We start from the raw sequence: 26,626 nt of genomic DNA, 5'->3' as shown, positions 1-26,626 counted from the left end.
CTATGTCGGAGGCAGAAGAGAGCAAAGGACGGGGGAGAAGGAAGGAAAAAGGAAAAACAAAAGAGGATAGCAAGAAAAAATGAAAATAAGTGTCTGTAAATGGAAAAGATAATAGAGTTCAAGGGGGGAGACAGAATAGGGAAAAAAGAATTAAGATGTATTATATACAGGTACAAATTCCATATATTGAATGTGGTCAATATGTATGATAAATATGTACTAAAAAAAAGTTTAATAAAAAATCAGTAACTCAAAGATGTGTAATTCTAATGGAAATATCAACAATATTCCTGTAGTCCAAGGATATGCATCTATCTTTAAAAATGTAAAAAATCTTCTAATTTTCACTAATTATAATGAAATACTCCATTATTGACCTATATTACTCTAAAAAAGAGCAAATAGTACACTTATATTTACATAATTTTCATAAAATACTGTATAGAGTTTGATAAATTTAAATTATGTGGTAATGCTTTTCTAAACTCTACATTGTTTTTCCCTACTAAGTGCTCTCCTCAGAGTATTTAGAAGAGGTTAACACAGAGCTATGGAAAAGGGAATTAGAAATTTTGATCAAACAAGTTTAGTAAGCTACAATGACATATAATTATTCTTTACCTTAAGGAAATATTGCAAAGACCTAGGCTGGTGGTCTATACATTTTTTCTTTTGTACAAGATGTCTCTATTATTCCCAAGTGTCCTGTTTCTAATTTTTGCTCTTTAGAATTCTAATGTCATCAACTGACTGGATTATAGCTAATTTTAATCTCATTTAAAGAAAATTATTTTCTTAATTTAATAAAGACATCAGTAACTTTCCATTTAAACTTTACTTGGCTTACTGATTTATCCTCTGATTTTACAAATTTTGTTGGTCTTTTCTTCATTTTAATATTCGGTGGCTGTCTTACTAGGAGAAAAAAATATGTGGCATTATGTATATGAGCGGGCCCTACAGATTTTTTTTGGAATACTATAAGTGTAATTTTAATGTCTCACATTTAAATTAATGTCCCCCTTTCCCCTTTTCAATGTATTTACGTGAGTATAGCATAGATAAGCACAAGTATGATTCTTTTACACTTGCATCCTAAAATAAAAATCAAATTATATAGATGCAAAGTATATTGAAAAAAGTTTTTTAAATGAAATAAAAAATACAATCAAAAAGGATAATAGTGGTTTTAAAAGGGTTCCAAAACTAAAACATTAATTTGTTTAAGTTATAAAGTAAATAAAAGTAGATGTAATATGTGCACATGATGTTTGAAAATGAATCCTTTTGCATTACCATTATGATGTGTTTCACCAAGAGGCTCAAGTTTTGGAAGTCTAGTGACTTTGGGGGTTCCCCAGCCAACTAAAAAGAAGAAAAACATGTAACACACTGTTAAACATATGTCTCTTTACAACTGTGGAGAGGATCCCTCCCTTGATAGGAAGTATATATAACATTCAGAGTTAATTCAAATTTACTACATGATACAAAGTTGAAGAGCCACAAGTCCATTTTAAGTGGTTTCTATTCCAAAACATATAAGAAGCTAATATCTACTTTTTTACTCACCTTTAACTAAAAATATAAGTAAATCCCTTCACGACCATCATAAATTAGCTTTAGATTACTATTCTAACCTATGGCAGAGGCTGAAAGAAATGGTTTTACTGAATGGAATACTAGAAATGGTCTTTAAGAGATTCCTAAAAGAAAATATTACTATCTAAAGCCTTGTAGTTGGCGAAAAGGACACTAAAAACATATTAATGTAGTCATCCGGTATTTATGTACTGAGTACCTATAGTAGGTGAAGTGTTATGCATAATGCTAAAAAGTTACAATCATCATGCAGTTACAATCCATTGCTTTATATGCACTACTCAAGTTAATCCATGTAACAGGAAGTGAGCACATATGTTAAGATTTATATTGGGAAAATTCATACATCTAGATGGCTCCCAGAATGAAAGGTCCAAAATTTTAAAAGCTAACAATAGCCATCCATCTAATAAATTTAAATTCCTTTTGGCAGACTAGCATATTGAACTCCTTCTAGGAATTACTGGGTAAGGTTTCCTTAACAGATTTTATGTTTTTATTTATAATATGAAAACTGATACTTATGTTAACAAATTTTGAACACTGTAAAAGTGTATGATTCTCATAAATTCAGAAGATAATGAATATGCTAGATAAAAATTATACAATGTATTTCCTCTTTCTTTTTTCTTTATTGTTTAAAGCAATATTTCTAAATTTAGTATATCAATTTACTCACCAGGAACGGGAGGAGGGGGTGGCGTTGCACTCTTAGGAATGGAGTCATCTGTATTAACTGGTTCTACTCGGTGACTCCTTTTCATTCTTAGTTTCTTAGTTTTCTTTTTACTATTATCTAAAATAATACAAACATTGACTTTAATACCACTGGGAAAAAGTGAATGTCTATAATAGAAAACATTATATATTTGGGAATAAGCAAACTTCTAAGATAGAAAACAAAATAAAATTTGAATACTGATATTATTACTATAGAAACATCTTTGTTGGAAATTGTTATCAAAAACCAAATATGAACTTAAATATATTTACTAAGAAAAAATTTTTAACTAATGGTTACCTTTATTTATATGTAATACATTATATATATAAAAATATATTTCCTAAAATGGGAGTCATACATAATAATGTAAGAGTCAATAAGTGTGAAGCCTACAAAGTAATAAGAAATGTAAATATATTTAGAAAGAAATTATTTTTCTAAACAAGTTAGTGTCATTTGAGACATCTCATTCTAAGTAGAAACAAAGTAAACTACCCAATTAAAGTTGTAGCTTATAGCTGGAGAAAAGGAGATCTCCACAACCACATGGTGTTTTAGGATCAGCAACCGCTCAGGGTCCAAGAGCACAGCTCACAGAACTTACAGTCTGGACCTGGTTCTCAGCCCTACCCCAAATGAAGAATTATGGTCTTAAATTACTCATGTCTCTCAATTCCTGATTTTGCATACATAAAGTAGAAATAATATGCCCCAGGACTGCTATGTTGAACACTATAATGCTGTATAATAAATGAACCTGAAGGCATGCTTTGAAGTATAAAATATAATGCTATCACTGTGGTATATGACTTATCTCAAATTTCCCTATGTTATATTTTAAAATCATTTGCTGAATCCCTTTATTTTTAACAATGTGTCAGGTTAGATTCCTTTTACAAATCAAAGCCTGCTATCTTAAGGCTACTTTAACTCTGCTGATAGAAAGCTATATGGGTATTAAAATGGCTGCCCTAATTTCTTGTCTAACAAAAAAATAACTTCAAAAACTATTTTCTCTCAGCAAAACTTCAACTCAGGGGTTGAGAATGTATTTTCATGAACCCAAGGATATTTGAAAAGCTTCTTACATACTATGGAGCCTTTTCAATAAGTAGGAATGGCAAGGAAGTAATTATTGGGGCCAATCTCTCTGGAAGGAATATTGTACTTACTTTACAAGTAATCTTGTAAAGTAACTAAGCCCTGTGAATAAAGATGATGGGACAGCATCCCATTTTAGAGATGAAGAAACTAAGTCTGAACAATGTTATATTACAGGGTTGCCCACACCTCAGTTGCACAGCAAGAGGCAAGTGGCAGGCTAGTGAACACAGCCTCATCTGCATCTGCAGCTGCTCCCATCCTTCGCTTTACCACCTGGGCTCTGCCACCCATCTGACAGTGGTGGCGTTAGTTTATCACTGAGCCTGAAGCCTACTGTGAACTGCACATGCCAGGGACCTATGTTGTGCACTCTTATGGAATCTCATGTCTGGTGACCTAAGGAAAGCTGAGGAGGTCATGCTAGCACTGCGGAGCCACTGCAAACACAAATAAACATTGAGAGAAAGGTCTGACTGCACAGAGACCATAATAAATCAATTTCCTACACATTCATATCAAAACCCTATTAACCTACTGAGACAGGTGACAATTAAGCTGCATGTGACAGCAGGATTTATTGGTAAGTTAATGCACTTCAATTTTACAATGAACCCAAAGGCAGACTTTAGGTTAGAATCTGACAGTTATTTTAGTTTGCACAAGGCCTGCCCATTATTTTATTTACCACTTCTATTTAGCGTTCTTTCCCACCCACAGATTTGTCTCAGTCACAGTTTTGCCAAGCCCACAAACTAAGCCTAGCCAAAAAATGGACAGTTTTTAGATCACTAGCGATGATGGCACATGCCTGGAATCCCAGCACTTTGGAGGCTGAGGCAGAAAGATTGTCAAAATCTGAGGTCAACCTATGCTACATAGTTTTTTCGAGGCCAGCCTGGGCTACATAATGAGTTCAAGGCTGGCCTGACCTACACAGCAATACCTTGTCTCAATAAAGGAAAAAAAAATAAGAAAGAGAGAAAAAAGAAAAGAAAGACCTAGTGATGATGAGACATGAGAAGACACTAAAGCTGCCAAAAATAAGAAAGCTATATTTAAAAGAAAATATCAAAGGTTTAAATTATGGGGGTTCCTTGTAAGCAGTGATTCAAATTATCCAACAAAGCCAAGAAACCTTCAAAACTTATTTGCCATATGGAGACCTTTTGCAAAGGAAAAAAATAAAAACCACAAAGATGAAGAATAAGAGCAATTATTCAAGGTTATGACTTTGTCAAGTCTCTGCACAGAAAGCAGAGTGTCTGTCTTAGTGGCTAACCACACTGCTAAAACTAAGAAGCTCTTTAGTACTGTTCAGAGCTGATCCTGCCCTATGCTAGGGACATTTGTTATAAACTTTTAGGAGTAGCTACTGTTCAAGGATGGTATGCATTCCTCCTTTAGCTTGTACCATAACTATACAATTTGATGAACCACCAGAGGATACTGAGGCACAATTATTAGAATTACTGAGTTTCTGTAGTAGACAATTCAGTTTGAGGCTACTGATATTGAAAATAAGGCAAAAATGCTTGCTTTTGTGCAATATACCTTTCAGGAGGATGAGCATGAAGACATGCGTACTCCTTTGTCAAACAACACCACAGCCACATATTCAAGTCTTTGGAAGTAAGTCACATACATTCCTGAAGCACCATGAAGCAATGGATGCAAAGCATATCACCTTATACACAGAAGTGAGATCACTTTCTAAAGGTGGACAACTGGCCAGTTTTTGAATGATGAAAGCCATTCCAGGGCTATCTTTTAGAAAAAGAGTAGTCACTGGAACACATTTCAGTGACACAGAGTGGGCCCCAAAATTTGCTTGTGTGACATACTGAACCTGCTCAAGGAACTCAAATCTATCCCTTCAAGGGAGAATGACAAATGTATTCAAGTTGGCAGATAAAGGGGCTGCATTTAAAGCCAAACTGGAACTATGAGGGTAGTGAGTGAATATAAGAGTTTCTGACACGTTTCATACACTAGGAGATTGTTGAAAGAGACTGATACAGGGCCTTCTTTTTTCCAGCTGGAATACAATCACTTATTTTGCCTTTCAAAACAGTGAATATTACTTCCTAACCACAAAATACCATTGAGCATATTCTCAACCCACTTGTGAATAATCCAGGTGAAGTGACTTTGTGCTAGAAGAGAAACAACTGCTTCAGACTGAAAATGACAGAAGCCTTAAAAGTGTTTGAGGTGTGGCTAGGTAGTAGAAACTCACCTAGCATGTGGTTCCATCACCAGTATGGGGAAAAAAAAAATGTACATGAGACAACCTCAAATCTCCATTCTTTCTGTATTAAAGTCCAATGGAATACCCTGAGATTGCCACAAAAACATGAAAAAATTGCTTCCATTTCCAATATACTATCTTTGTGAAGCAGGGTTTTCTGCAATGATAGCAGCCAAAAATGAGATTATCAAGTAGACCGGACAAAAGCAACACACTTCAAGTGTCACTGTCTCCCATCACTCCCAGACAGGGTAGTCTGGTTCCAGGAAAACAAGCTCTGGGCACCCAGTGCTTCTGCACTACTGTGAGTTGTATATTATTATGTTGCATGCTACAATGTAATAACAGAAAAAAGTTGCACAATAAATATAATGGGCTTCAATCACCACCCTCATCCCATGACCCCTACATCTCCCCGTCAATGTAAAAATGTCTTCCATAAAACTACTCCCTGACACTAAAAAGGTTGGGAAATGCTATTACAGCATTTAACATATATCTAGCAAATGGATTCTACCCCTGGTTTTCTGATTCTAAACAAAGATTGTCTCCCATGACACCAACACATATAAACGTTCTGCTAAGCCACATCAGCAGTTAACCTTACAATGAAAATTTTGTACAGAATTAAAATAAAGGAAACCAACTATTTGATAGGATTTGTGTCTGTGTGTGTCTGTGTGTATCTGTGTTTGTGCATGTGCTTGGGAATGAACTCAGAGCCTTGCACCAGCTAAATGTAAGTTCTACCATTGAGCTATACAATAGGCCCTGTCAAAATTGCGAAAATGTTTTTATGATATTTAAATACTAAAGAAACAAACAATAGAGAAAATGATGTGAACTTCAGCATTAAAAAGCTTAACAACAACAAAGGTTTAAAAGTTCAATAAATTCCAAGAAATCCTAGGAATTACACTGCATTCCAAATTTTTGAAAATTGAATTTCTGCTGAATTCTTTTAAGTTGTAAAACCATATAGTAAGCTAATATGCAAAAATGCACTTAGAAAAAATTGGTTAATGAGTAACTAAAGATCTTCGAGAAAAACCAAGATAAATACTGCATTTGAAGACCAAAAACTTACGGCTATTTTGTGAAAATAAACATGTAGGGCTGGGAATAAGCTATAGCCCAGTGCATGCCTGGCAAGTGCAAGGTTGTGAGTTTGATCTCTTGTACCAAAAACACAAAACAAAACACACACACAAAAAAAAACAATGACAAACATATGGTAAATGACACTAGGCCATATATATGAGAGTTACTTTAAAAATACATTGTCACCTGATTCTGAAGATCGCTGATCTGTCTCTTCTTCATCCAATTGCTGTGTTAAGGCTTCCTTGTAATTTTCTACTACTTCAAATTCATTGTTTTTTTGGCTATTGTCACTAGTCTGGCTTTGTGTTTCTAATTGTTCATGTTCCATTTTCTGTTGCAGGGGACAAATATCACTATCTTTTTCCACTGTTTGTTTCTTTGTCTCTTTTTCAAGTTTCTTTTCATTCTAATAAAAGTGAAATATAACATTTTTATTATACAATGGTTATATCTAACATCAATTTAACATCATTTACCTAATAGCAATGTAGGCATGGTGGTGCTGGTGCACGCCTGTAATCCCACCACTCAGGAAGCTGAAGCAAGAGGATCGCCATTATTCTGAGGCCAACCTCGGCTACAAAATGAGCTCAAGGCCAGCCTGGACTACTTAGTGAGACATGACCTCAAAAAAACCAAAACAAACAAACAAACCAAAAACAATGCTTGTAATGTTAGACATTCTGAGATTTTGATGGCACTGTGATATTTCTATTAAAATTATTTGTTGAATGTCTCATTAAAACATGTTATTAAATACATAACAAATAGAAAAAGTATAAATAAAGAAAACAAGCATATTCTCAACCCACAAGCATATCACCAGTGATTTTACAGCCTAGAAATGACCATTATTCACTGTGTAATCATTATGAGGTGTTTTTCTCTGCCTATCTATCCCCACAGACATATGCCACCCATAAACACATGTAAGTGTATGACTGACTCTACATACATCTTTATTTAAATGAAAAAGAATGCAAGTTTTTTTGTTTTGTTTTTTTGGTACTAGGGACAGAACTTATAACCTCACGCTTGCCAGGGCAGGCGCTTATGCCACTGAGTTAAATCCCCTGCAAGAATTTAAGTTTTGAAGAAATATTTTTTTCCACATCAATGAATATATCAAGTACTTAGAACAGTTCCTCATATATAGAAAATAAGTGTTAGTTGCTATTATTTTCAACAATTATATTAACATTTGAAATGGTTCTAACTTATTACACTAATTCCTTTACAATAAATAATGACTCCTGATTTTTAATTTTACTAGTATTGTAAGAAATAAATTCCTAAATTTTAAAAATTAAATTTCTAACAGTAAAAATGTTGAATCAGTGAGGTTAGTATATATTAAAAAGTGACATATAATCACACAGTTGTCTTCCTTAAAAAAAGTGGAAAAATTTATACCTCAGGTGAAAGGTTAGGAGAATTATTTCTTTAAATCATTTTCAATGCTACACATTATTAATCTTTCATTTCTCTAGTACACTAACAAATATTTAACTTAGTGTTGTTTTAATTAATCTAATTTAAAAATTTTATTACTAAAGAAGACAAATTATTACATACCTTTATTGCTACTTTCTCCACTTAGTAAACTGTACTTATTGGTATGCATTTCTCTATTTACTTTCATAGAAACCTACATGAATTCTCTTTTCTGCCTTTGTCTTCTCTATGATGAGGACTAATCACACAGTTATAGCAGATTATGCATCCTATGTGTTTTACTTTTCATTAGGACTTGCTTTGTTTCAATGTTTGCCTTTTAACTTTGTAAAACAGCACTTTTAAAATTAAATAAAATGTGCTCTATATATTTTTCACTTTATGACTTGTGATTTATCTTTGAAAGTTTTGATCCTGTCAGCTTTTATTAATACTTACATTATCTACTAGTATTTTTTTTTAATTTAAAGAAAAGGAAACAAAAGAATACATGGAGATAAAAAAAAAGGGGGGGTAGAACTAATACAAACTTACAGAAAAACAAATGGTAAGAAATTTCTGGTTGCTAAGTTACACATTGTCATCTTAGAAATAGCTGTTCATGTTATAGAATTAAAGTATTTAGAATCACATTCATAAAGTGACACTACAAACCGTTCTGCTCTATGATCAAACAAAAGTTCAGTAATATGGTTATCAGTCTTACACATTTGTTTTACATCTCAAAGAGGGTAAGATTAAACATATCAAAACAGAACATAGCAGTTAAAAAAACAATTTAAAGAAATACAGATTTCGCAGCAAGCCCACTGGAGATCTTCATTGTCTATCTAACTGTCTCTAGTTTCTTACAAATAGTTGTCCCCAATTTCACCCACTTTATATACTTATTGCATATTATAGAACTAATCAAATCATTGGAGGCTTTTTAGGTCCTCAAGTTCCAAATTAGGGAAGACAATAGTAACTACCATCGCATCTCTCATTGTCTTTGTGATAGCTGTCCCCATCTCTACATATGCTGAAATTGAACTCAAGAAACCAGTCCAATGTCATTCTAATCAGCGAACAATAGTATTGCTGGAATTTCTATCATAATGCTACAAAATTAGCCTCGGGTTTCTTAGTGTCTCTTCCTCAGAGTATCTGTTCATTACATCTTGCATTATATAATCTGTTCCCATAAATATTTAAAAAGAAAAAGAAAAAAAAAACCCATGTGTGAATTTCTACCTATATATCTATCCTCTCTGTATTATAGGGAATACCAAGTCATAGCAAGACAGCAAAACAATTTCCTAGAAAAACATGCAATGGATAAGACATATAAGACCACAATATAGATGATCTTCCGTAGTTACTATGTTTTCTCTTGTTATTTTCAATAGATTTGACCACAGCACTGGCTTATTATAGTTAAATATAGTATCACCTATTTTTATAAAAACTTAACTTTGACAGCATTGTAGGATTTGAGAGCTGTTACTAATTAATATCAGTATGGATATCCTTTACATCTTGTCATCCTCAGAGTAGTTGCCTCTACTTTTAGGGTTGATACTAACAAGCATACCAATTTCAAATAAAATCAGCCAAGGCCAACCCATAGTCTTATGATTCAGATTCAATTAACATCAGTCATAGTAAGACAATGTAAGTAATACAGGCTTTCAGTTTAAGTTAATAGGAAAGTAAGGATAGTTACCATGGTATAACCTGCTATTTTGGGGTCAAGATGTCTGTGCCCTCAAATCTGACATGAGTGGACAGACCAGTATAAATTAAATTCAAACTAAATATGTCAATAAGACTACTATGTCTTTTAAATCCTTATACACCATTAACAATGACCTATGCCTTTTTCTTTTTTTTTATAGTTTCAGAGCTGTCTATACTAAAGACTATAGCTTACTGTCTCTGCCTCATGTCTGCTACTCCACTTTTCTGCTATAATTTATCCACCTTATTCCCTCATTCCACTGTCTGCCCCGTTCACTGAGGCCTCTCTGCCACTATTGCTGGAATCCTGATATCTCTTCCTCTCTTTCTCTGTAATGTCCTTCAGCACTCTCTGTAGGGTTGGATTGGTGGCCATGAACTCCCACAGTTCCTCCTTGTCTTGAAAATATCTTATTTCTCCATTAATTTTGAGAGAGAGTTTTGACGGGTATATGAGCTTTGGTTGCATATTATTTTCTTTCAGGACTTGGAATATTTCTCCCCACTCCCTTCTTAAGAGTTTGTGTTGATAAGTCTGCTATTATTTTGATAGTTTTCCCGTTGTAGGTAATCTGCATCTTTTCTATGGCTGCTTTTAATATTCTGTTCTTTTGGTGGATTTCTGAAATCTTGATTATTATATGTCTAGGCGTAGATCTGTTTTGGTTATAGGTAGCTGGTGTTCTGTATGCCTCTTTTATCTGGATATCATTTCTTTTTGCTATATATGGGAAATTTTGCTTTAATATATCTGTGAATATTCTTTGTATTTCATTTTTGGTTGCTCCTGTTTCCTCACTCACATTCTTTATTCTTAAGTTATGTATCTTTTTGTCATCTTCTAGTTTTTGAATTGCTTCTTTCTGGTTCCTTGTTATTTTTAAGAGGCTTTTTCTTTCACGATCATATGCCATAAATCTCTCTTCACGTTTCAGAAGGCTGTCTTTAGTTTCTGTCAAGGCATTTTGCCAGTGTTCAATGGAGTTTTTAGTTTCCTGGTATTCTCTTTGGATCTGTTTCATGCCTTCTCAGTTATGTTTAAATTCTTCTTCAGAAGTTTCTCTTTTCTGATTTCCTCAGTTCTTCCCTCTGTGTTCTCTTGGGCGGGGCTTGTCATTTCTTTAATTAATCTCTTTATATCTTGCCTCACTTGAATCAGGAATACAGCTTTAAACTCTTCTATGAGATCGTGAAGGTACTTTTTAATTTCGGCTGATGTTGTGTCGAGCAATGGATGGTTACTGTGCTTGTTCTCTTCGGTGTTTACTTCTCCTGGGCTTATTTTCTCATGTTGGGCAGCTGGAGATTTTTTTTTTATTTTTATCTCTTGTCATGTTTCTGGTTTCTTTCAGACTGTCCTGGGGTTCTCTGGCCCTCTCCGAATTGCTTAGGGCCTTTCAGAAGCGTGCTGACTTGAGTTTTTGCTGTCTTCCCCAATTTGCTGTTATCTGGGGTAGGCTGGGATGCAGGGGCGGTACAGGCTAGTCTCCAGCCTCTGCTCCAGTCAATCCGTAAATTAGGCTGTACTTTCTGGATGTCACTGAGTTGTGACTATTTTGTATCTGCTTATTGGGCCCCAAGCAGAGGCTTGGTTTAGCCCCAGTAGCTCCTGCCGGTTCTCTTTGTACCAGAAGCAGCTGACTAATGTCACTATGGCACAGGGTTCTACCCAAATCCCAGCTGTTCTCTTCCAGACCTCTCTGTGACAGGAGCACCAGAACAGCAGATCTGCCCAAATCTAAGATGTCTCCCACTAGTTCTCTGTATGACGCTGAAGCCAACACGTACTCAGGCTCTGCCCAATTTCAAGATGCCTTCCACCAGCCCTCTCTACAGGGGGACTCAGTGATGCCACCGAGCTGTAGGTTCTGCCCGACTGTAAGATGGCTGCCACCAGACTCTGTGTTATTGATGTCCCCGTGGTGGCGGGCACTGCCCAGTTCCAAGATGTTCTCTGGCCAACCCAGCAGCCACGGGGTTCCCAGTATTCACCAGGGTCCACGCCGCCCACCTTTCCCGCCTATCTACTAGTATTTTTAAGAATGCTTCAAATATATATATTTAAGTCACTGATACTGGAGTTTAACTTGCTGTGAAATGCACAATAACTTTATAGTTTTCCAAATGATTGTTCAGTTCCAATATTTTTTCTCTCAATTTGAAATATTATCTTTATTTTATATTAAATGCTCTTATATAATTAGATTTATTACTATTTGTTCCATTGATAGATGTATTTTAGAACCAATACTTCATAATTCCTTACTACTTTTAATAGCTACTGTAAAAATCAAATGAATAATAGGTATTGTGAACAATGCAAACATACTAACGAAACTTCGTAGAAAAAAACATTTGCATAGTACAAAGAGATTTAGATAACTTGTTTTCATTACTTATTTACCATCCTCTTAAATAATCATAATTTCAAAGAATAATTGTACTCTCTCTATAACCCTAATTAATTTATACATACACAATAGTCTCTCCTCTATACCAATATTGTTCTCTTCCTTATATTGTGAAAAATATGATGCTGAGAGAAGCACTAGGGCTTTCTAAGTTTTACACACAGTAGTACTATAAAATAATAGGTTTTATTTACAAGGTCAGCCTTCTTATACAGAGTAATAAATGTTTCAAAGTATTTATTAAAATGTAAATCAAAATGACAATGTTTGATACTATGGAGATAATAGTTCCTACTGTTAAGATGACTTTACTTAGAAAACACATATTTAGAGGAAATTCAATGGGGTTAATAAGAGATTTACTTAATCGTCAGCTGAGAAACTTAAGACTAATATTACCCATATTTTGCAGAATAAATGTCAAAACTGTCTCATTATATTTATACCCAGAAAGGTGCCTCCCTCAACACCAGCCCTGAGAAAGAAACCATTCACCTTCCCAGATGAGCACCTGTGTGACAGGGAAGAGGAGTAGAGAACACACAGGCAAGACCAGCGAGCCCATATCCACAGCGAGCTCTGAGTGAGCAGGAGAGACTTAGCAAGCCCTGCCTGAAAGGTGGCTCAGCTGCTGAGAGTGAGGAAAGCAATGCAAAAGCAAACCCTTGGTCCCAGCAAAAGATGAAAATAAAGACACAAACACACACACATACACATGTGCATGCATGCATGCTCCTTAACCTCTTCACTATTAAAATCTACCAATCAATTTTGCTTAAAACTTGTGATGATCAAAATTAAAATACATTCCCCTGTATTCAGATACAGGAAAATTTACTGTACTTTGGAACATTCTTAAGTATCATTGGAAAATTAAAAATTATTTACTGTGTATACAAGCACCTAAATATTATTATCAGAGATAGTAACAACAATACTGGGATAAAGACAATGTAAATAAGACTAATATATTACTGTTACATGAAAAAATAATAAAAGTAGATTCATTAAAACAGTAACTGAAATAACTGCTACAGTATTCAACATTTATCTTTATTCTAATTCATTTTAAAGTTTTATTATTTGTTTATACTGTAATTAAAAATGACTGTCATTTTTTAATTTTTTGCATGCATGCTAGATAGTTGCTCTGTATCTCCAGTCTCCAGAGTAAAACTTGAAGGGGAAAATAAAGGAATAAACATTTAGTTTCTCACCTTTAACTTCACTATTTAAAGAAAGAATTCTATTTTCTATGTTATGGCTGGGATCTTAAATATTTCCCGAAAGGTTCACTGCCTTGAAGCCAAGGTTCCCAGCTGGTGGGCTTTGGGAAGTGATTGAGTCATGAGGGCTCTAACTTCACCAAGTGGATTAACCCAGTGATAACTGCACAGCTCAAGGGGCTTTGAGGATGTGCTATGAATGAAGTGAGTCTCTGTCAGCAGTGGGGTTGGGTGATGGTTCTGAAGGGGATATTTTGTTCTCGGTCACTTTGTTTCTGCTTTGATCTCTCCCTCTGCTTCCAGGCCACCATTCTGCAGCTTTGCCCCATCATGTCCTGCCACAATATTCTGCCATGAAGGATGCAGAAACAATGAACCCAGCTAACCCTGGACTGAAACCATGAGCCCAAATAAACCTTTCCTCCTTTAAATTGACACTTTCAGGTATTCTGTCACAGTGATAGAAAACTAACATACCTTGTCTCTTCTTCCTCCCTTCACCTCCTTTCCCAACATCAATTTTATGAATATACAAAATTACATTTGCCACCAATTCATACCTCCATTATTACAGATGCTATCGGCTGGAAAGGATTAGCAGTAATTGGTCTTGGGTCCAACTCATCCAGACCACTGGTTCCATCCAGTTCTGCTTGCTCTCTTTCTCTTTCTTCCCTATTATTAGTGAGGGGAAATGGAAATTTCTTTATAAAAACTGTTATGTTTAATAAGCCAATTTGTAATAGGTTTAATCTTCATAATTTAAACATCATGTCATAGCTCTTATTATAGAGAGGATTTCAAAAATATGCAGATAACAGGCCTCTATCCTCATATAAAAATTAGTTATTTAAAGTTAGGCATGGTGGCACATGCCTGTAATCTCAGCATTGGTTTTTTTGTTTGTTTGTTTTGTTTTGGTTTAGTTTTGTTTTGATACCAGAAATTGAACTCATGACTTCATCCTTTGTAAGCAAGCACTGTGCCACTGCCCTATATCTCAGCCCCAACCTCAGCATTCTAGAGGCTGAGGTGGGATGACTGCACAAATTCAAGGCCAGTCTGGGATATATAATGAGTTCAAGGCCTTCCTAAACTAATATAGTAAGACCCTGTAGCAAAAAAAAAAAAAAAAAACAACAAAAACAAAAAATCAGTTATTTGAACTTAAAGAAATTCTGACAAAATAAGAGTGGCTTTTCTCATTGTTTATTTAGGTTTTTTTTTGTTTTTTGTTTGTTTGTTTTGTTTTTGAGACAAGGTCTTCCTGTAGAATTCAGTCTGGTCTTGAACTCATTTTGTAGCCCAGGCTGGTCTTGAATTTGTGGCAATCACCCTGCTTTAGCCTTCAAAGTGCTGAAATTACAGAAATACACCATCACCACACCCAGCTAACAGCACCTTAATGTTAATAGCACAAATTTGTTCTCAAAAGTATATATTTGTCATATTATTAATAATTATGCTCTAGAATCAAAGGTATTCTTTTTTTACCAGCATCATCAGAAAAGTCTTTGAGATATATCTTTAACTCAACCTGTGTTTTTATTTATACACAAACGTGTCTTTTATTTATATTACAAAGAAAACAGTGGGATATCTATAGATTTTTTCTATAGAAGTATAAAAGGTAGTACTATATTTTTCCCAGTTGTATGTAATATTTGCACAGCTAGGGAAAAAACTATTACTTAAAGCTGGAGGTGGTGGTGCACACCTGTAATCAGCACTCAGGAGGCTGAGGCAGGATGATTGCTGCAAGTTTGAGGCCATTCTGAGCTACACAATGAGTTCACGTACAGCCTGAACTATACAGTGAGACCTTGTCTCAAAAAACAAAAATACAAAACAAAACAAAACAAGAAACTGTTGCTTAGTTTAAAAGTATGAGAAGTTATAAAAACAAGTTGCTCTATATCATTCAGATTAAATATTTCCATATTAGTTGCTACTCATTTACAATTTCTTTTTTTAATTCACTATTTCTGTGATTTAGAGTTAATGTTTCCCAATATATGAGGAGTAAATTACAAAACAAGCAGCCAAAGGCAGAAAAATGAGTATTACGAATGATCAACTAGGTTAGCAGTAAAACAATCTAATTATGGCATTTGTTAACTGTGTTCTAAAATGGAAATATATATCCTTTCAATCTGAATCTGGGAAGGCAAGGTTTTAAGATTTACAACTAATCATTCCACGACCTTGGACTAGATTGTTGAGCCTCAGCATCCCATAAATATGGAAAAAATACCTCACTGAGCTGTTTCAAAGATCAAATAAGGCAAAATATGTGAGGGAACTTGTAAATAAATAAAACACAATAGTTACTGTTATTTATATTACTCATTTATTAGTAACAATTCCCAGTGTATAGTATTAATACACTATTCTGATACCCAAATTATGGGGTTATTTTACTGCTTTACAAAAAAAAAATAGAAATGATTATGAGGACCAATTAGATTGGATTTAGTAAAGTAAAAATATTGTTTTCTAATCTCTGTAGCTTGTCCTCTCTAAGTATCAACTGATGTTTAATTTTAGGTGGTTAATTGATGTTTAATTAAAGAGCAGTCTCAAACCACTGCAGCCCAGGATAAGGAGAAAAGAGGAGAAGAAAACAAATATTAGAAATGCATGCCATGATATGGAGTAGGTAAAAGCCTTTGTAAATGACTCACATTAAATTTCTTGTATTCAATTTGATTCCTGTCTCTCCCAACTGCCTTCCTCTCTCCCTCCCTTTCTTTCCCTCTCTCTCACTCCCTTCTCTCTGCCTTACACAGGTTGGCCACATTTTCCACCTCTGTCTACTCACACAGTCCCATGCTATTGTTTTCTTCATGGAGAAAAGGTAAAAGGGTTTTCAGAAAAGAATGGCCCTATACAATATTTTTATAAATAAAGTATTTTACATATGTGACTACTTGTAATGAGCATGATAGCATGAAAACATACCCTGCGATATAAACCCAAAGATTCTCACAGTAACTAAAACACATGCTGGCAGCTGCCTCAAGACCACTCATTCTCCTCTTTCTTAGGTAAGACAAGGACCTAGATGAGTGGCACACTCACATTACAGAGCACTTCAGGAGAGGGCAAGAGAGTTATTTTACACATATTTCTTTTCTTTACAGAATTCTCTTAATGAAAGAAGAACACTGCCAGAGGATTTCCTCCACAATGTAAGGGGAGGCCTCACAAAAGCTCAGGAGTACCGCGTTTTTGCTCATTAAACCATATGAAAAGCCAATACTGCTTAGGTTGATGGGAGGCAATTCTGGATCTTACAAGAACCTACTGAGAAATCCTTCCCATTTTTCCTCCTTTCCCTCCCTCTTCCACAGTAAATTCAACTTATATTTAAATCATAGCACTTTCTTGCATTAATAACATTATAAGTGATTCTGAAGTAGACTTTATATAATCTATCAAAATTACAGTTTGGTGGATTTAATTTAAATGTTTTCTTTTTCAAAGCATATTTCAATAACTTAAGATATATATTTTAATGACTTAAAGTATATTTAAATATATTTAAAATGGTATACTTCTGACAATTAGTACTGATGATTAGCTTTTTCTCAGTTAAGTTACCTTTTAAAATCTCACCTTCTATCTTTGCTAAGACTAAAGAAAGGTTTCTGAATCTCCATAGTTTTGTCATTTTGAGCCTTACAATTCTTGGTGGGGGAAGACTGTCCTGTACATCGTAAAATGTTTAGCAGCGTCCCTGGCCTCTACACAATAGGTATGAGTACTACCTCTCCCTCCTCCCAGCTGTGACAATAAAAATGTTTTCAGACATCTCCACATGGCCCTGAAAGGCCAAAATCTCTCTGTACATTGAAAACCACTACTCCAAAGTGCTCCTAAGAGGTATTTCTTTTTCTTTCTTTCTTTTCTTTTTTCTTTTTTTTTTTTTTTATTTTGGCACTGGAGATCGAACTCACAACCTTGCACCAGTCAGGTACTCCTAAGACATAAGACAGAAAAATTTTGAAACTCTGGGAAATAATGACTACATAAGCAATATATTCAGCTAGTAAAGTTAAAATCTATCACCTAAGCTTGTATAACCAAAGATCCATAAAATAAGCAATTTATTTAGTATCCCCCTTCATCAAAAGGAGACAAAACTGAATAGGATAGGCAGACTGAATAAACACAAGTAGCAAAGAATAAAACTGCACGTGCTATAAAATTAGGCTACTTACCTTTCTTCTCGTAACTTTCGCACTCGTTCAGCTCTTTCTCGTTTCTCCTGTTCCTCAAGAGCTCGTTGTTCAGTTGTGTCCTTTTGGATCCTTTCACTTAAGATATCAAAGTCTCTTGCAATGATATGTAGCAGCCAGTAAAGGCCCTTTTTAATAGATTTGTCAATTTTCTTTCCATACCCCAAGACTGCCGAACAAGGTTCCTACAACAGACGTTTTATGTGATTCAAACTTGTTAAAGCTAAAAGATCTCCACAGAAATTTACATTCATACAACTTTACATATAATTATCAGTAAATCAAAATTAAACTATTTTGAATATTTATATGAAGCATCTGCTCACTTATAAAACACACTTCATTACTACATAATAACTAAATAATTTTACATATAGTATCTGAAAGCTACAAGACTCACTATGACATAGGAAGTTGATAGGTATCAGTTATAATTTTAAACCATTCTATTGGAAGACAAAATAGATCTGCCATGAGAAAAATATATCGACTTATTAAGAATATTAGTAAGTTTTAATTTCTTAACCAATGAATTTATAGCAGTAAACATCCATAAAGTTCACAACCTAATAATAATTTTACAAAACTAGAATTAAACTCATCTCTTTCTTAAGGTGGTATGACAATTCTCCTGATAAAATTTTTCAAAATTCATTATGAATTCCCAAATATAAATCTTATCTTTGCACTTTTTCTTTACCATTTAAAAATTTTATAGCATAACATTTTGACATATGTACTTTACAAAAAGTAATGCAAACACTCTGCAGTCAGGAAGGATAGCTTTCTCAAGAAGTCAGTGATAACTAAACAGGAAACATTACATTACAACATAACTAATGCCAACAGAACAGTAACAGCATGATTTCCTATGGAAAACAATCGAATGTCCTTTAACTGCTTATCACCTTTATAAGAACTACATTATACTAAACATTTCTGTAAAAAGCAGAAAAGAAAACACTTACTATCTGACACAGGCACTTGTGCTCATTAACCAATTTTTCTAAAGACAGACACTCAATCACATCAGCTTCTCCTAAAGCCCCTTCTTTGTCCTGTTTATTTGCCAACCTACAAAAACAAAGTGGTTGTACTATAACAATCAGTTGACATCTTTAAAATATATTTTAATTAATGGTTTAATTTGTGATGGGATAGGACCTGAGCTCCAGCTTAGTGTTATAGCTCTTGCCTAGCACACATATGGCTCTGGATTTGATCCTTCGCAACATGTTCCAAAAGAAAAAAAGAAAACACTCATTTTGGCATTGTGAATAACATATCTTAATTCTTTTTACTTCCTCTCCCTACCTACATTTCTCCATCTGTCCATCTCTGGGTCTCCTCCTACTTACAAAAGGTCTACCTCTCTGTTTGCTATTAGGTTAGACTACGTTCTTCTCGTCAATAGTTTTAAATCTACTGATTATAGAACTAGACTGAGAAAGTACTGTAGTATTATCTCATCATTGTTCCTTATTTATCATTGTAAAATAAAGCTCATAAGAACTGGTTATAAAACCAAAACCAAGAAGTATCAAGAAAACACAAACAATAGACCAGTAGCCCAAAAGATGGAACAAACAGGGAAAAAAATGGCCTACTTTCCATGGCCCAAAACCACATATTATGTCTTTATTTCTTTTTCTTTTCTTTTTTTTTTTAAATTTTATATAAGGAGAAAAAGAAAAAAAAAACAGAAAAAGGGTACAAGTTATACAGATTTATAGAAAAAAATAAACAGTAGGAAATCACTAGTTAATGGATTACATTTTGTCATCTCAGAAACAATTGTTCAAGTTACAAAATTAAAGCTTATAAAGTGGACATTCCAACAGTGAGACTGCAAACAGTTCTGTTTAATGATCCAAGAAAACTCAGTAATATCATTATCTATCTTATACGCTTAAATATACATGCAGTTATATCGTTTAGAGCACTTTCTTTTCCTCTCTTTTGTACAATGACAATTACACATTTTGGGTTTTGTTGCTCCCACAGTTCTTATTACTTTTTTGGAAGAGAGTAGAACCAAATGTGACATAACAGAACAGTCAGTCAAATCAAAAGGGTGGACATAATAGATAATGTAAAAGCATAATACTAAGTGATCAACAACGGTTACCATAATGCCTCCCGCTATCTCTAATAGAATTGCCTATATCATTAGTTATAATAAAATTTGAACAAAACTGTAAAGAACAAAAGCAACAAAACCAAAACATTGGAGACATTATAGGTCTTCAAAAGTAGATAATAGTCAACCAGAATGGGCGTCATAATGAATCCCACTACCTTCACAGCTGTTGCCTAAACTTTCGAACCTGGTACTATCAAGCAAAACAGAATAGAGGAACATCAGTCAAAACAAGATGGTGAGAGCAATACAGGGCTTTAAATCAAGATAATGGAAAATCAAAGTGGGTTACTATAATATATCCTGCTGTTTTTTAATTTATTTTCCCTTAATTAAAAGGATTAAAAAAGTAAATAATAAAATGGAGATTGAGATAAAGGAGGGCATAACAGCAAATCAGAGCAGATCAAAACATAACCATTTAAGCAAAATAGTGTTTCACCACAAGATTATCCCGACATAAAAGTAGTTACCATATTGTCTCTTTCCTTGAAATCTTTGAGTATAACTTCGTATACTGTAGCATCAAATATATCAAAACAATGTAAAACCATTTAAGAGAATGATAGTATTACAGGGTATTTAGAATCAACTAACAGAAAATGAACAATGGTTTCTGTATAATCTCCTTGTCTATAAAAGGTTTTGCTTATACTATCACATATAATAAAATCCAATAAGATACAACCTGTTTAGACCAATGGAGACAGAAGAACAAAAGCTTGATGAGACTTCAAAACAAGATGATACTAAATCAGTATTACTTCTTAAGATGTCATTTTCTCCAATATAGCTGTTCCTATCATCCAATCTTCTCTGCCTCATTTCTGTTGAGCTCTTTTTCTGTCATTAGTTGTCAGTTTGTCTTCTTCATTTTGTTTTCTGCTCCATTCATTGTGGCCTCTCTGCTGCTACTTCTGGATTTTTCGTATTTTTCTTTTTTAGAATATCTTGCAGTATTCTCTGTAGAGTTGAATTGGTGGTTGCATATTCCCCTAGTTCCTCTTTATCGTGGAAGCACCTTGTTTTTCCATCAATTTCCAGGGATAGTTGTGCAGGATATATCAATCTTGGCTGGAAATTATTATCTTTCAAAGCTTGAATTATTTCCCCCCAGGCTCTTCATGATTTGATGGTTTGTGCAGAGAAATATGCTGTAATTCTGATGGGTGTTCCCTTGTAAGTGGTCTGTTTCTTGTCTCTGACGGCTTTTAGTATTCTGTTCTTGTATTGGATTTCTGGAATTTTAATTATTATATGCCTGGGTGTTGCTCTGTTTGGGTTGTAGGTGGCTGGGGTCCTGTATGCTTCATACAACTGAGTATCTTTACCTTTTGCTAAATTAGGAAAATTCTCCTGGATTATTTCTGTGAGTAGCTTTTGTAGTTCATTTGTTTGTGTCCCTACTTCTTCTTTTATGTTCTTAATTCTTAAGTTATAGACCCTCTTATCATTGTCTAGTCTTTGTATTATTGCTGATTGTTTCTTTGTTATTTTTAAGAAGTTTTTCATTTCATGCTCCCATATTACAACTCTGCCCTCCAGTTCAGATAATCTGTCCTTAGTTTCTTTCAAGCTGTTATGCCAGTGTTCAATAGACTTTTTAGTTTCCTGGTAGTCTCTTTGAACCTGCTTCACATATTCTATGCTTTCTCTATTTTCTCCATTAAACAATTCTCCCCTCTTTTTCTGTTCTTCCATTCCACCATCTGTTTTTTCTTGGGTGGTGCTTAGCATTTCTCTAACTATTCTGTTTATGTCTAGCTTCAGGTCATTAATAACTTCATTCCTGAACTTGTCCATAAGGCTCTCATGCTAGCGCTTTATATCTATTGGTGCTGTGTCTGCTGTTGTCTCTTTCTCAGGATTGGGGGCCGAGGGGCCTTCCTTGTTGCTCCCTCTTCCCATATTCTTTGTTCCTTATATATGCAAGCGTATATAGGAGGCCCAGCTTCCTTCCCTGTCAGCCACAGTCTGATTGAATTGCGCTGGCTAGGTGTTCCCACCCACCGCAGCGCACCAGGAAATTGCAGACCAGGCAGCCTATGCGGGGCCCACCCCTCCAGGTCAATCTACCTTCAGGAGCTGAGACCTGGGTTGTGCTAGCCTACTGGTCTCAGCCAGCAGCGTCATGTGGGCTAGGCACTGCTCACCAATCCCACTTGAGAGGGGGATACGTGACTGAAGTCACTGCAGCGCCCTGTTCCCACAAGCCTGCCTGGTCCCAGAATATCCTCTGTTGGAGTCTCCTAGACCGTGGAAGAGTCCCAGTTTTCCCTCACTCACTGGAGATGTATGCACGGCTCCCCGCCCATCCCGCTCTCAACTCTGTTCACCGGATCCCGTTCTCAGAGCTTCCACGCGTCTCTCTCCCTGCCGAGCCAATGCAGACGCAGTGGCGGCGGCGGGAAACCAAAATCGCAGCAGGATTGCATTCCCAGTTGGTTTCTCTCAGCCTAGTTCGTTCTTGGATCACCGGGGCATATCTCCTGTTGCTTATGATTCCTTACTCAGCACCATTCCTGAATTCTAAGCTGGGTGTTTCAGAGAGCCTCCGTAGCTGCTGCTATCTGTCCGCCATGTTCTCCCGGACTATGTCTTTATTTCTTAAAATAAACTGCATCATCATGTAAATATCCTCATTCCACATAAATATCTTATTAAAATATAAACCTTATAATTTTTAAATGTCAATTATTCATTCTGTATTTGAGCTCATCTACATTTCTAATGTGTGAATGTGTCCATGTAAATGTGCAATTTACTGAAGGCTCATGGTTACTTCTAATTTACCTGGCGTAGAACATTAATAAACAAACACACTTCATGTGCAGTTCACATACTTACACACTCATCTCGATGCAAACTGGGGAATCACATGAAAAACCAGGTAACTTCTAGAGATACTAGGAAATTGCCATGATTACCACTATTTTTCTATTAGATGGAAGAGATCAAAAAACATAGTTGGCCACTCGTATTCATAGATGCTGTATACATGAATTTAAATAACTTCAGATAGGAAGTGTTTGGGAAAAAAACCAAAACATTGACTGACTGTATACCAACTTTCCTTTTGTCATTATTCCTTAGTAATACGCAACTGCATAACAACTATCTATATAACATTTATACTGTATTGTATTAAGTATTATAAGCACTCTAAAGGTAATTTAAATTATACAGATGTGGATAGGTTATATAGACGCTTGACTTTTTGGGGGGGAGGCACTGGAAGTCAAACTTATAACTTCATGCTTGACAGGCAGATACTGTGCCACTGAGCTATACCCCCAGCCCCAGATAGGTCATATAGAAATCTTCCTATTTTACATGAAGAACTTGAACATCTTTGGATACTGGTACTTATGAAGTATTATGGGACCAATTCCTTTTGACACTGGGTGATAACTATACTGTACACGGTCAGGGTTTGTTAGAGCTTTGGCAAAAAAACTTTTCCATAAATACACAGAATAATAAATCTAATGAACTACTGCCACATACCTTTAAACATTTGTACCTTTAAGTATTATCAATACTGCATGATTCTTGCAGATACACTCACCTTTGCCTGTATTACTTCACCAAAACATTTTATAATTACAAAACATGTCCACACTATCACACCTAATAAAATTATTAAAAAGCCTTTAATATTATTCAATGTACTTAATATTCCTCAACAGCTTTTTAAAAGTATTATGTTCAGATATAAATCAAATACATTAAAATGTATCACTTGTAAATCTTTTAAAGTCTGTAATAACTACCCTCTTCCAACTCCAGTACTCTTTTTCTCTCAAAGCATTTATTTTCAGAAGAAAATAAATCATTTTTTTGTAAAAATTCATATGTTTAGGTTTGGCTAATGTCTTCTTTAGGAGATTATTACTGTACATGTCCTGTATTTCCTATATCTGATAATTAGATTATGGAGACTAGAGGAGTTTCAGGCTGAAATAATTTCGTAGCATAGTTAATAAGGTTGCTAGCAATTAGAAGGTATCAAGCACCACTTTTACATTATATCATGTTTTACTAACATTAAAATTGATCAGTGGATGAGTCAGTATGATCCTTTTTTTTTTTTGAATGGGGAAGAAACTCACGACCTCATGCTTGCCAGGCAGGTACTGTGCCACTGAACTATATCCCCAGCCCTTAGTCTTTTACTTAATGATTTTAACAATAATTAATGAAGTTTGCTTAATCCAGTTATTTTATAATTTTATAAAATAAAAACTAATACTATATTCCTTCTGCATTTAATAGCAGAATTTTCTGTAAAAAAATTAGCTTCCATCAATTATTTGGCAACTCTTAGTCAAAAAGTTACAGTTAAATCAAGATAATTGTTCGATCATTTGACTTTATTCTCTAATTTTCATAATAATTAATTGGTCAAGCCACCCCCAAGTTGCTTTATCACCTTTTTAAAATCTTTTAGGGGACATCATTACAAACTGATTTTCTAAAATGTATTTGATGTACATCAGTTTACTGCAGTCACTGTTCCTGTGAAGGCCCAAAGCTGCCCATCTATGGACATAGAGGCCTTTCCAGGCGGCTCCAGCCTCCTTAGTTGTGCAATTTCAACAGCTGTTGATAATTTCTTTGCTTCCTAATGTGAAGCACTGTTTAAGACCTGGAATTACTTATTTCCCCAAGACTCTCTGGTCTTTTCAGGGGACTTTTCAGGTATTGTTTTAAGATACAATGTGACACTAATGACATTCACTGCTACTGACTTGTCATTGTTTCCCAATCCTTTCAGAGTATATAGCTAGGAAGCGTTTTTTCTTTCTTTCTTTCTTTTTCTTTCTTTCTTTCTCTTTTTTAGAAAGAAAATAAAAACTAATTCATGAGTTCATATTGATTTTTCTCATTTCAAATCAATGAAAGTTTTTGCTTATCTTCTTAGATTTCATTGTATCTCTATGCTGACAAGTATAGTTTTAATAACACTGACATTAACCACTTGTTGTATCCTGTTATATACATGTTTCAGCTGAATGATATCAGTATCATTACTAAAATATGACATACTAAATAGAGGTAGGATCTGCTAGTGGTTATTTTTCAAGGAGAGATGTACCAAGTAATGAGATTTAAAATTACTTAAGGCGTTGCATGTATAGCTGAATGGGGGTCTTGCTTAGTATGCACAAGCCCCTAGGTTCAATCCCCAGCAATACACACACACACACACATACACACACGATAAATAAGGAATAAAATAAACTGATATAACCTTTCTCTGTGTAGTCAGACTGCCACCTACATATACAGCAAGATTCACTTGTCTCGGGATGCTTTTGCTCTTTTAAAAGATAGTCTGGGGACAGGGACATAACTCAGTGGCACAACTCCTGCCTGGCAAGCACAAGGTCATGAGTTTGATCCCTGGTACAATAACAAAAAAATCTGAAAGACAGACTGTATCTTAAGATTTAATTTTTAAAACATTTGTATGGTTCCAAATTCAAAACTATAAAAACAAGATAAAATGGGAAAGAACCCGTTCTAACCCTCCTCCTCTACTGTTTCCCATTTGTGGTAATTATTTTTTATTAATTTTTAGTTCATCTTCATATTCTTTCTTTTAGAAAATATTAACAAGTATTTGGGAGAAATAGTATTTTGAGTAACTGTATAGGGAAGTAGTACTTCCAAATGAGGAAAACCTCAATTTGGATACCACAGATTTCACTGGGAATAACTTGGATGCATCAGTATGTAGGATAGCTAGTATACTGCATAAACTTCTTTTGCAGCATGCAAAATGACAGAGTAAATTCTCAAACAGGACAAATAAATCTTCATTATGCAATTGCAAAATATTCTATTGTATGGTTATTCTATCGTTTTACTGAGCACTTCTATACTAAAAGACTTTTTTGTTTTTCTACTTTTTTGTTTTTACTTAAGAGTGCTATTGAATCATTTCTTATTTGGGGAGAGATTCTAGGAAGTACAGCTTCTAAATCAAAGAATCATTTCAAATGTTATTTTGTGAGTTATTATAATAATGTTTTCTTGTTGCCCTCAAACAACAATCTACATAAAAAAGTGGACAGGTTTAGAAATTCAGTGGTATGTGAGAAATTTTCACATGTAACTTTCTTATAAAATACTTTCACCTGGAAAAACTACTCTTTTTTTTTTTTTGTCTTTTTCGTTTTTATCGGTACCAGGGATCAAACTCAGGACCACACACTTGCAAGGCAGGCACTTATGCCGCTGAGCTAAATCCCCAGCCCTCACCTGGAAAAATTAAGTTTAAATTATTATACTGATATAGTAAACAGCTTATGTGGCTGTAAAACTTTTTGCTGTTCTACACTAAAACTACATAAGAAACTTATTTTAAGGTAAAAATGGAAATATATTGAAAAGTGCAGTAGGGTGGAAGGTTAGAGACATGAGACATTTCCTGGCTGTTCTACTTCTGAAATTCTATTATTTTCAAGAGTTAGGTCCTTGTGGGATTTCCTAAAATAGGATAGACTTCAATCATCTTAAAGTAAATGGTGTAAAAGCCTCTACACTAAGTTTATTTCCATTACAATTTATTCCTGGTCTGTAGTTTTAGCAGGTTTTCATATCTAAAGAAAAAAAAGTAATCTTATTTAAATACAAGATTTTTTGG

At 34.6% G+C, this 26,626-nt stretch overlaps 1 protein-coding gene across 7 annotated transcripts in view; it reads right to left on the bottom strand.

The window, feature by feature from the left end:
- The window catches only part of Arl13b (ADP ribosylation factor like GTPase 13B), a 77,008-nt gene that overhangs the window by 4,289 nt on the left and 46,093 nt on the right, over nucleotides 1-26,626 (bottom strand). For 6 of the 7 annotated variants that reach the window (XM_063224780.1, XM_063224786.1, XM_063224783.1 and 3 more), the window contains 6 exons: nucleotides 18,803-18,908; nucleotides 17,817-18,019; nucleotides 14,154-14,268; nucleotides 6,966-7,188; nucleotides 2,282-2,398; nucleotides 1,297-1,365 (listed from right to left, as the gene is read on the bottom strand). In XM_063224780.1, coding sequence (XP_063080850.1) covers nucleotides 1,297-1,365; nucleotides 2,282-2,398; nucleotides 6,966-7,188; nucleotides 14,154-14,268; nucleotides 17,817-18,019; nucleotides 18,803-18,908 — 833 coding nt within the window. The remainder of the gene's footprint in view (nucleotides 1-1,296; nucleotides 1,366-2,281; nucleotides 2,399-6,965; nucleotides 7,189-14,153; nucleotides 14,269-17,816; nucleotides 18,020-18,802; nucleotides 18,909-26,626) is intronic. The other variant, XM_063224781.1, reaches the window with a different exon arrangement.

The sequence above is a fragment of the Cavia porcellus genome, unplaced genomic scaffold (assembly GCF_034190915.1).
Source record: "Cavia porcellus strain 051 isolate PalLab524CR breed Dunkin Hartley unplaced genomic scaffold, mCavPor4.1 scaffold_15, whole genome shotgun sequence".
In the NCBI taxonomy this organism is placed as follows: domain Eukaryota; kingdom Metazoa; phylum Chordata; class Mammalia; order Rodentia; family Caviidae; genus Cavia; species Cavia porcellus.
The sequence above is the reverse complement of the archived record's forward strand: the minus strand, read 5'-3'. Positions and strand labels throughout refer to the sequence as shown.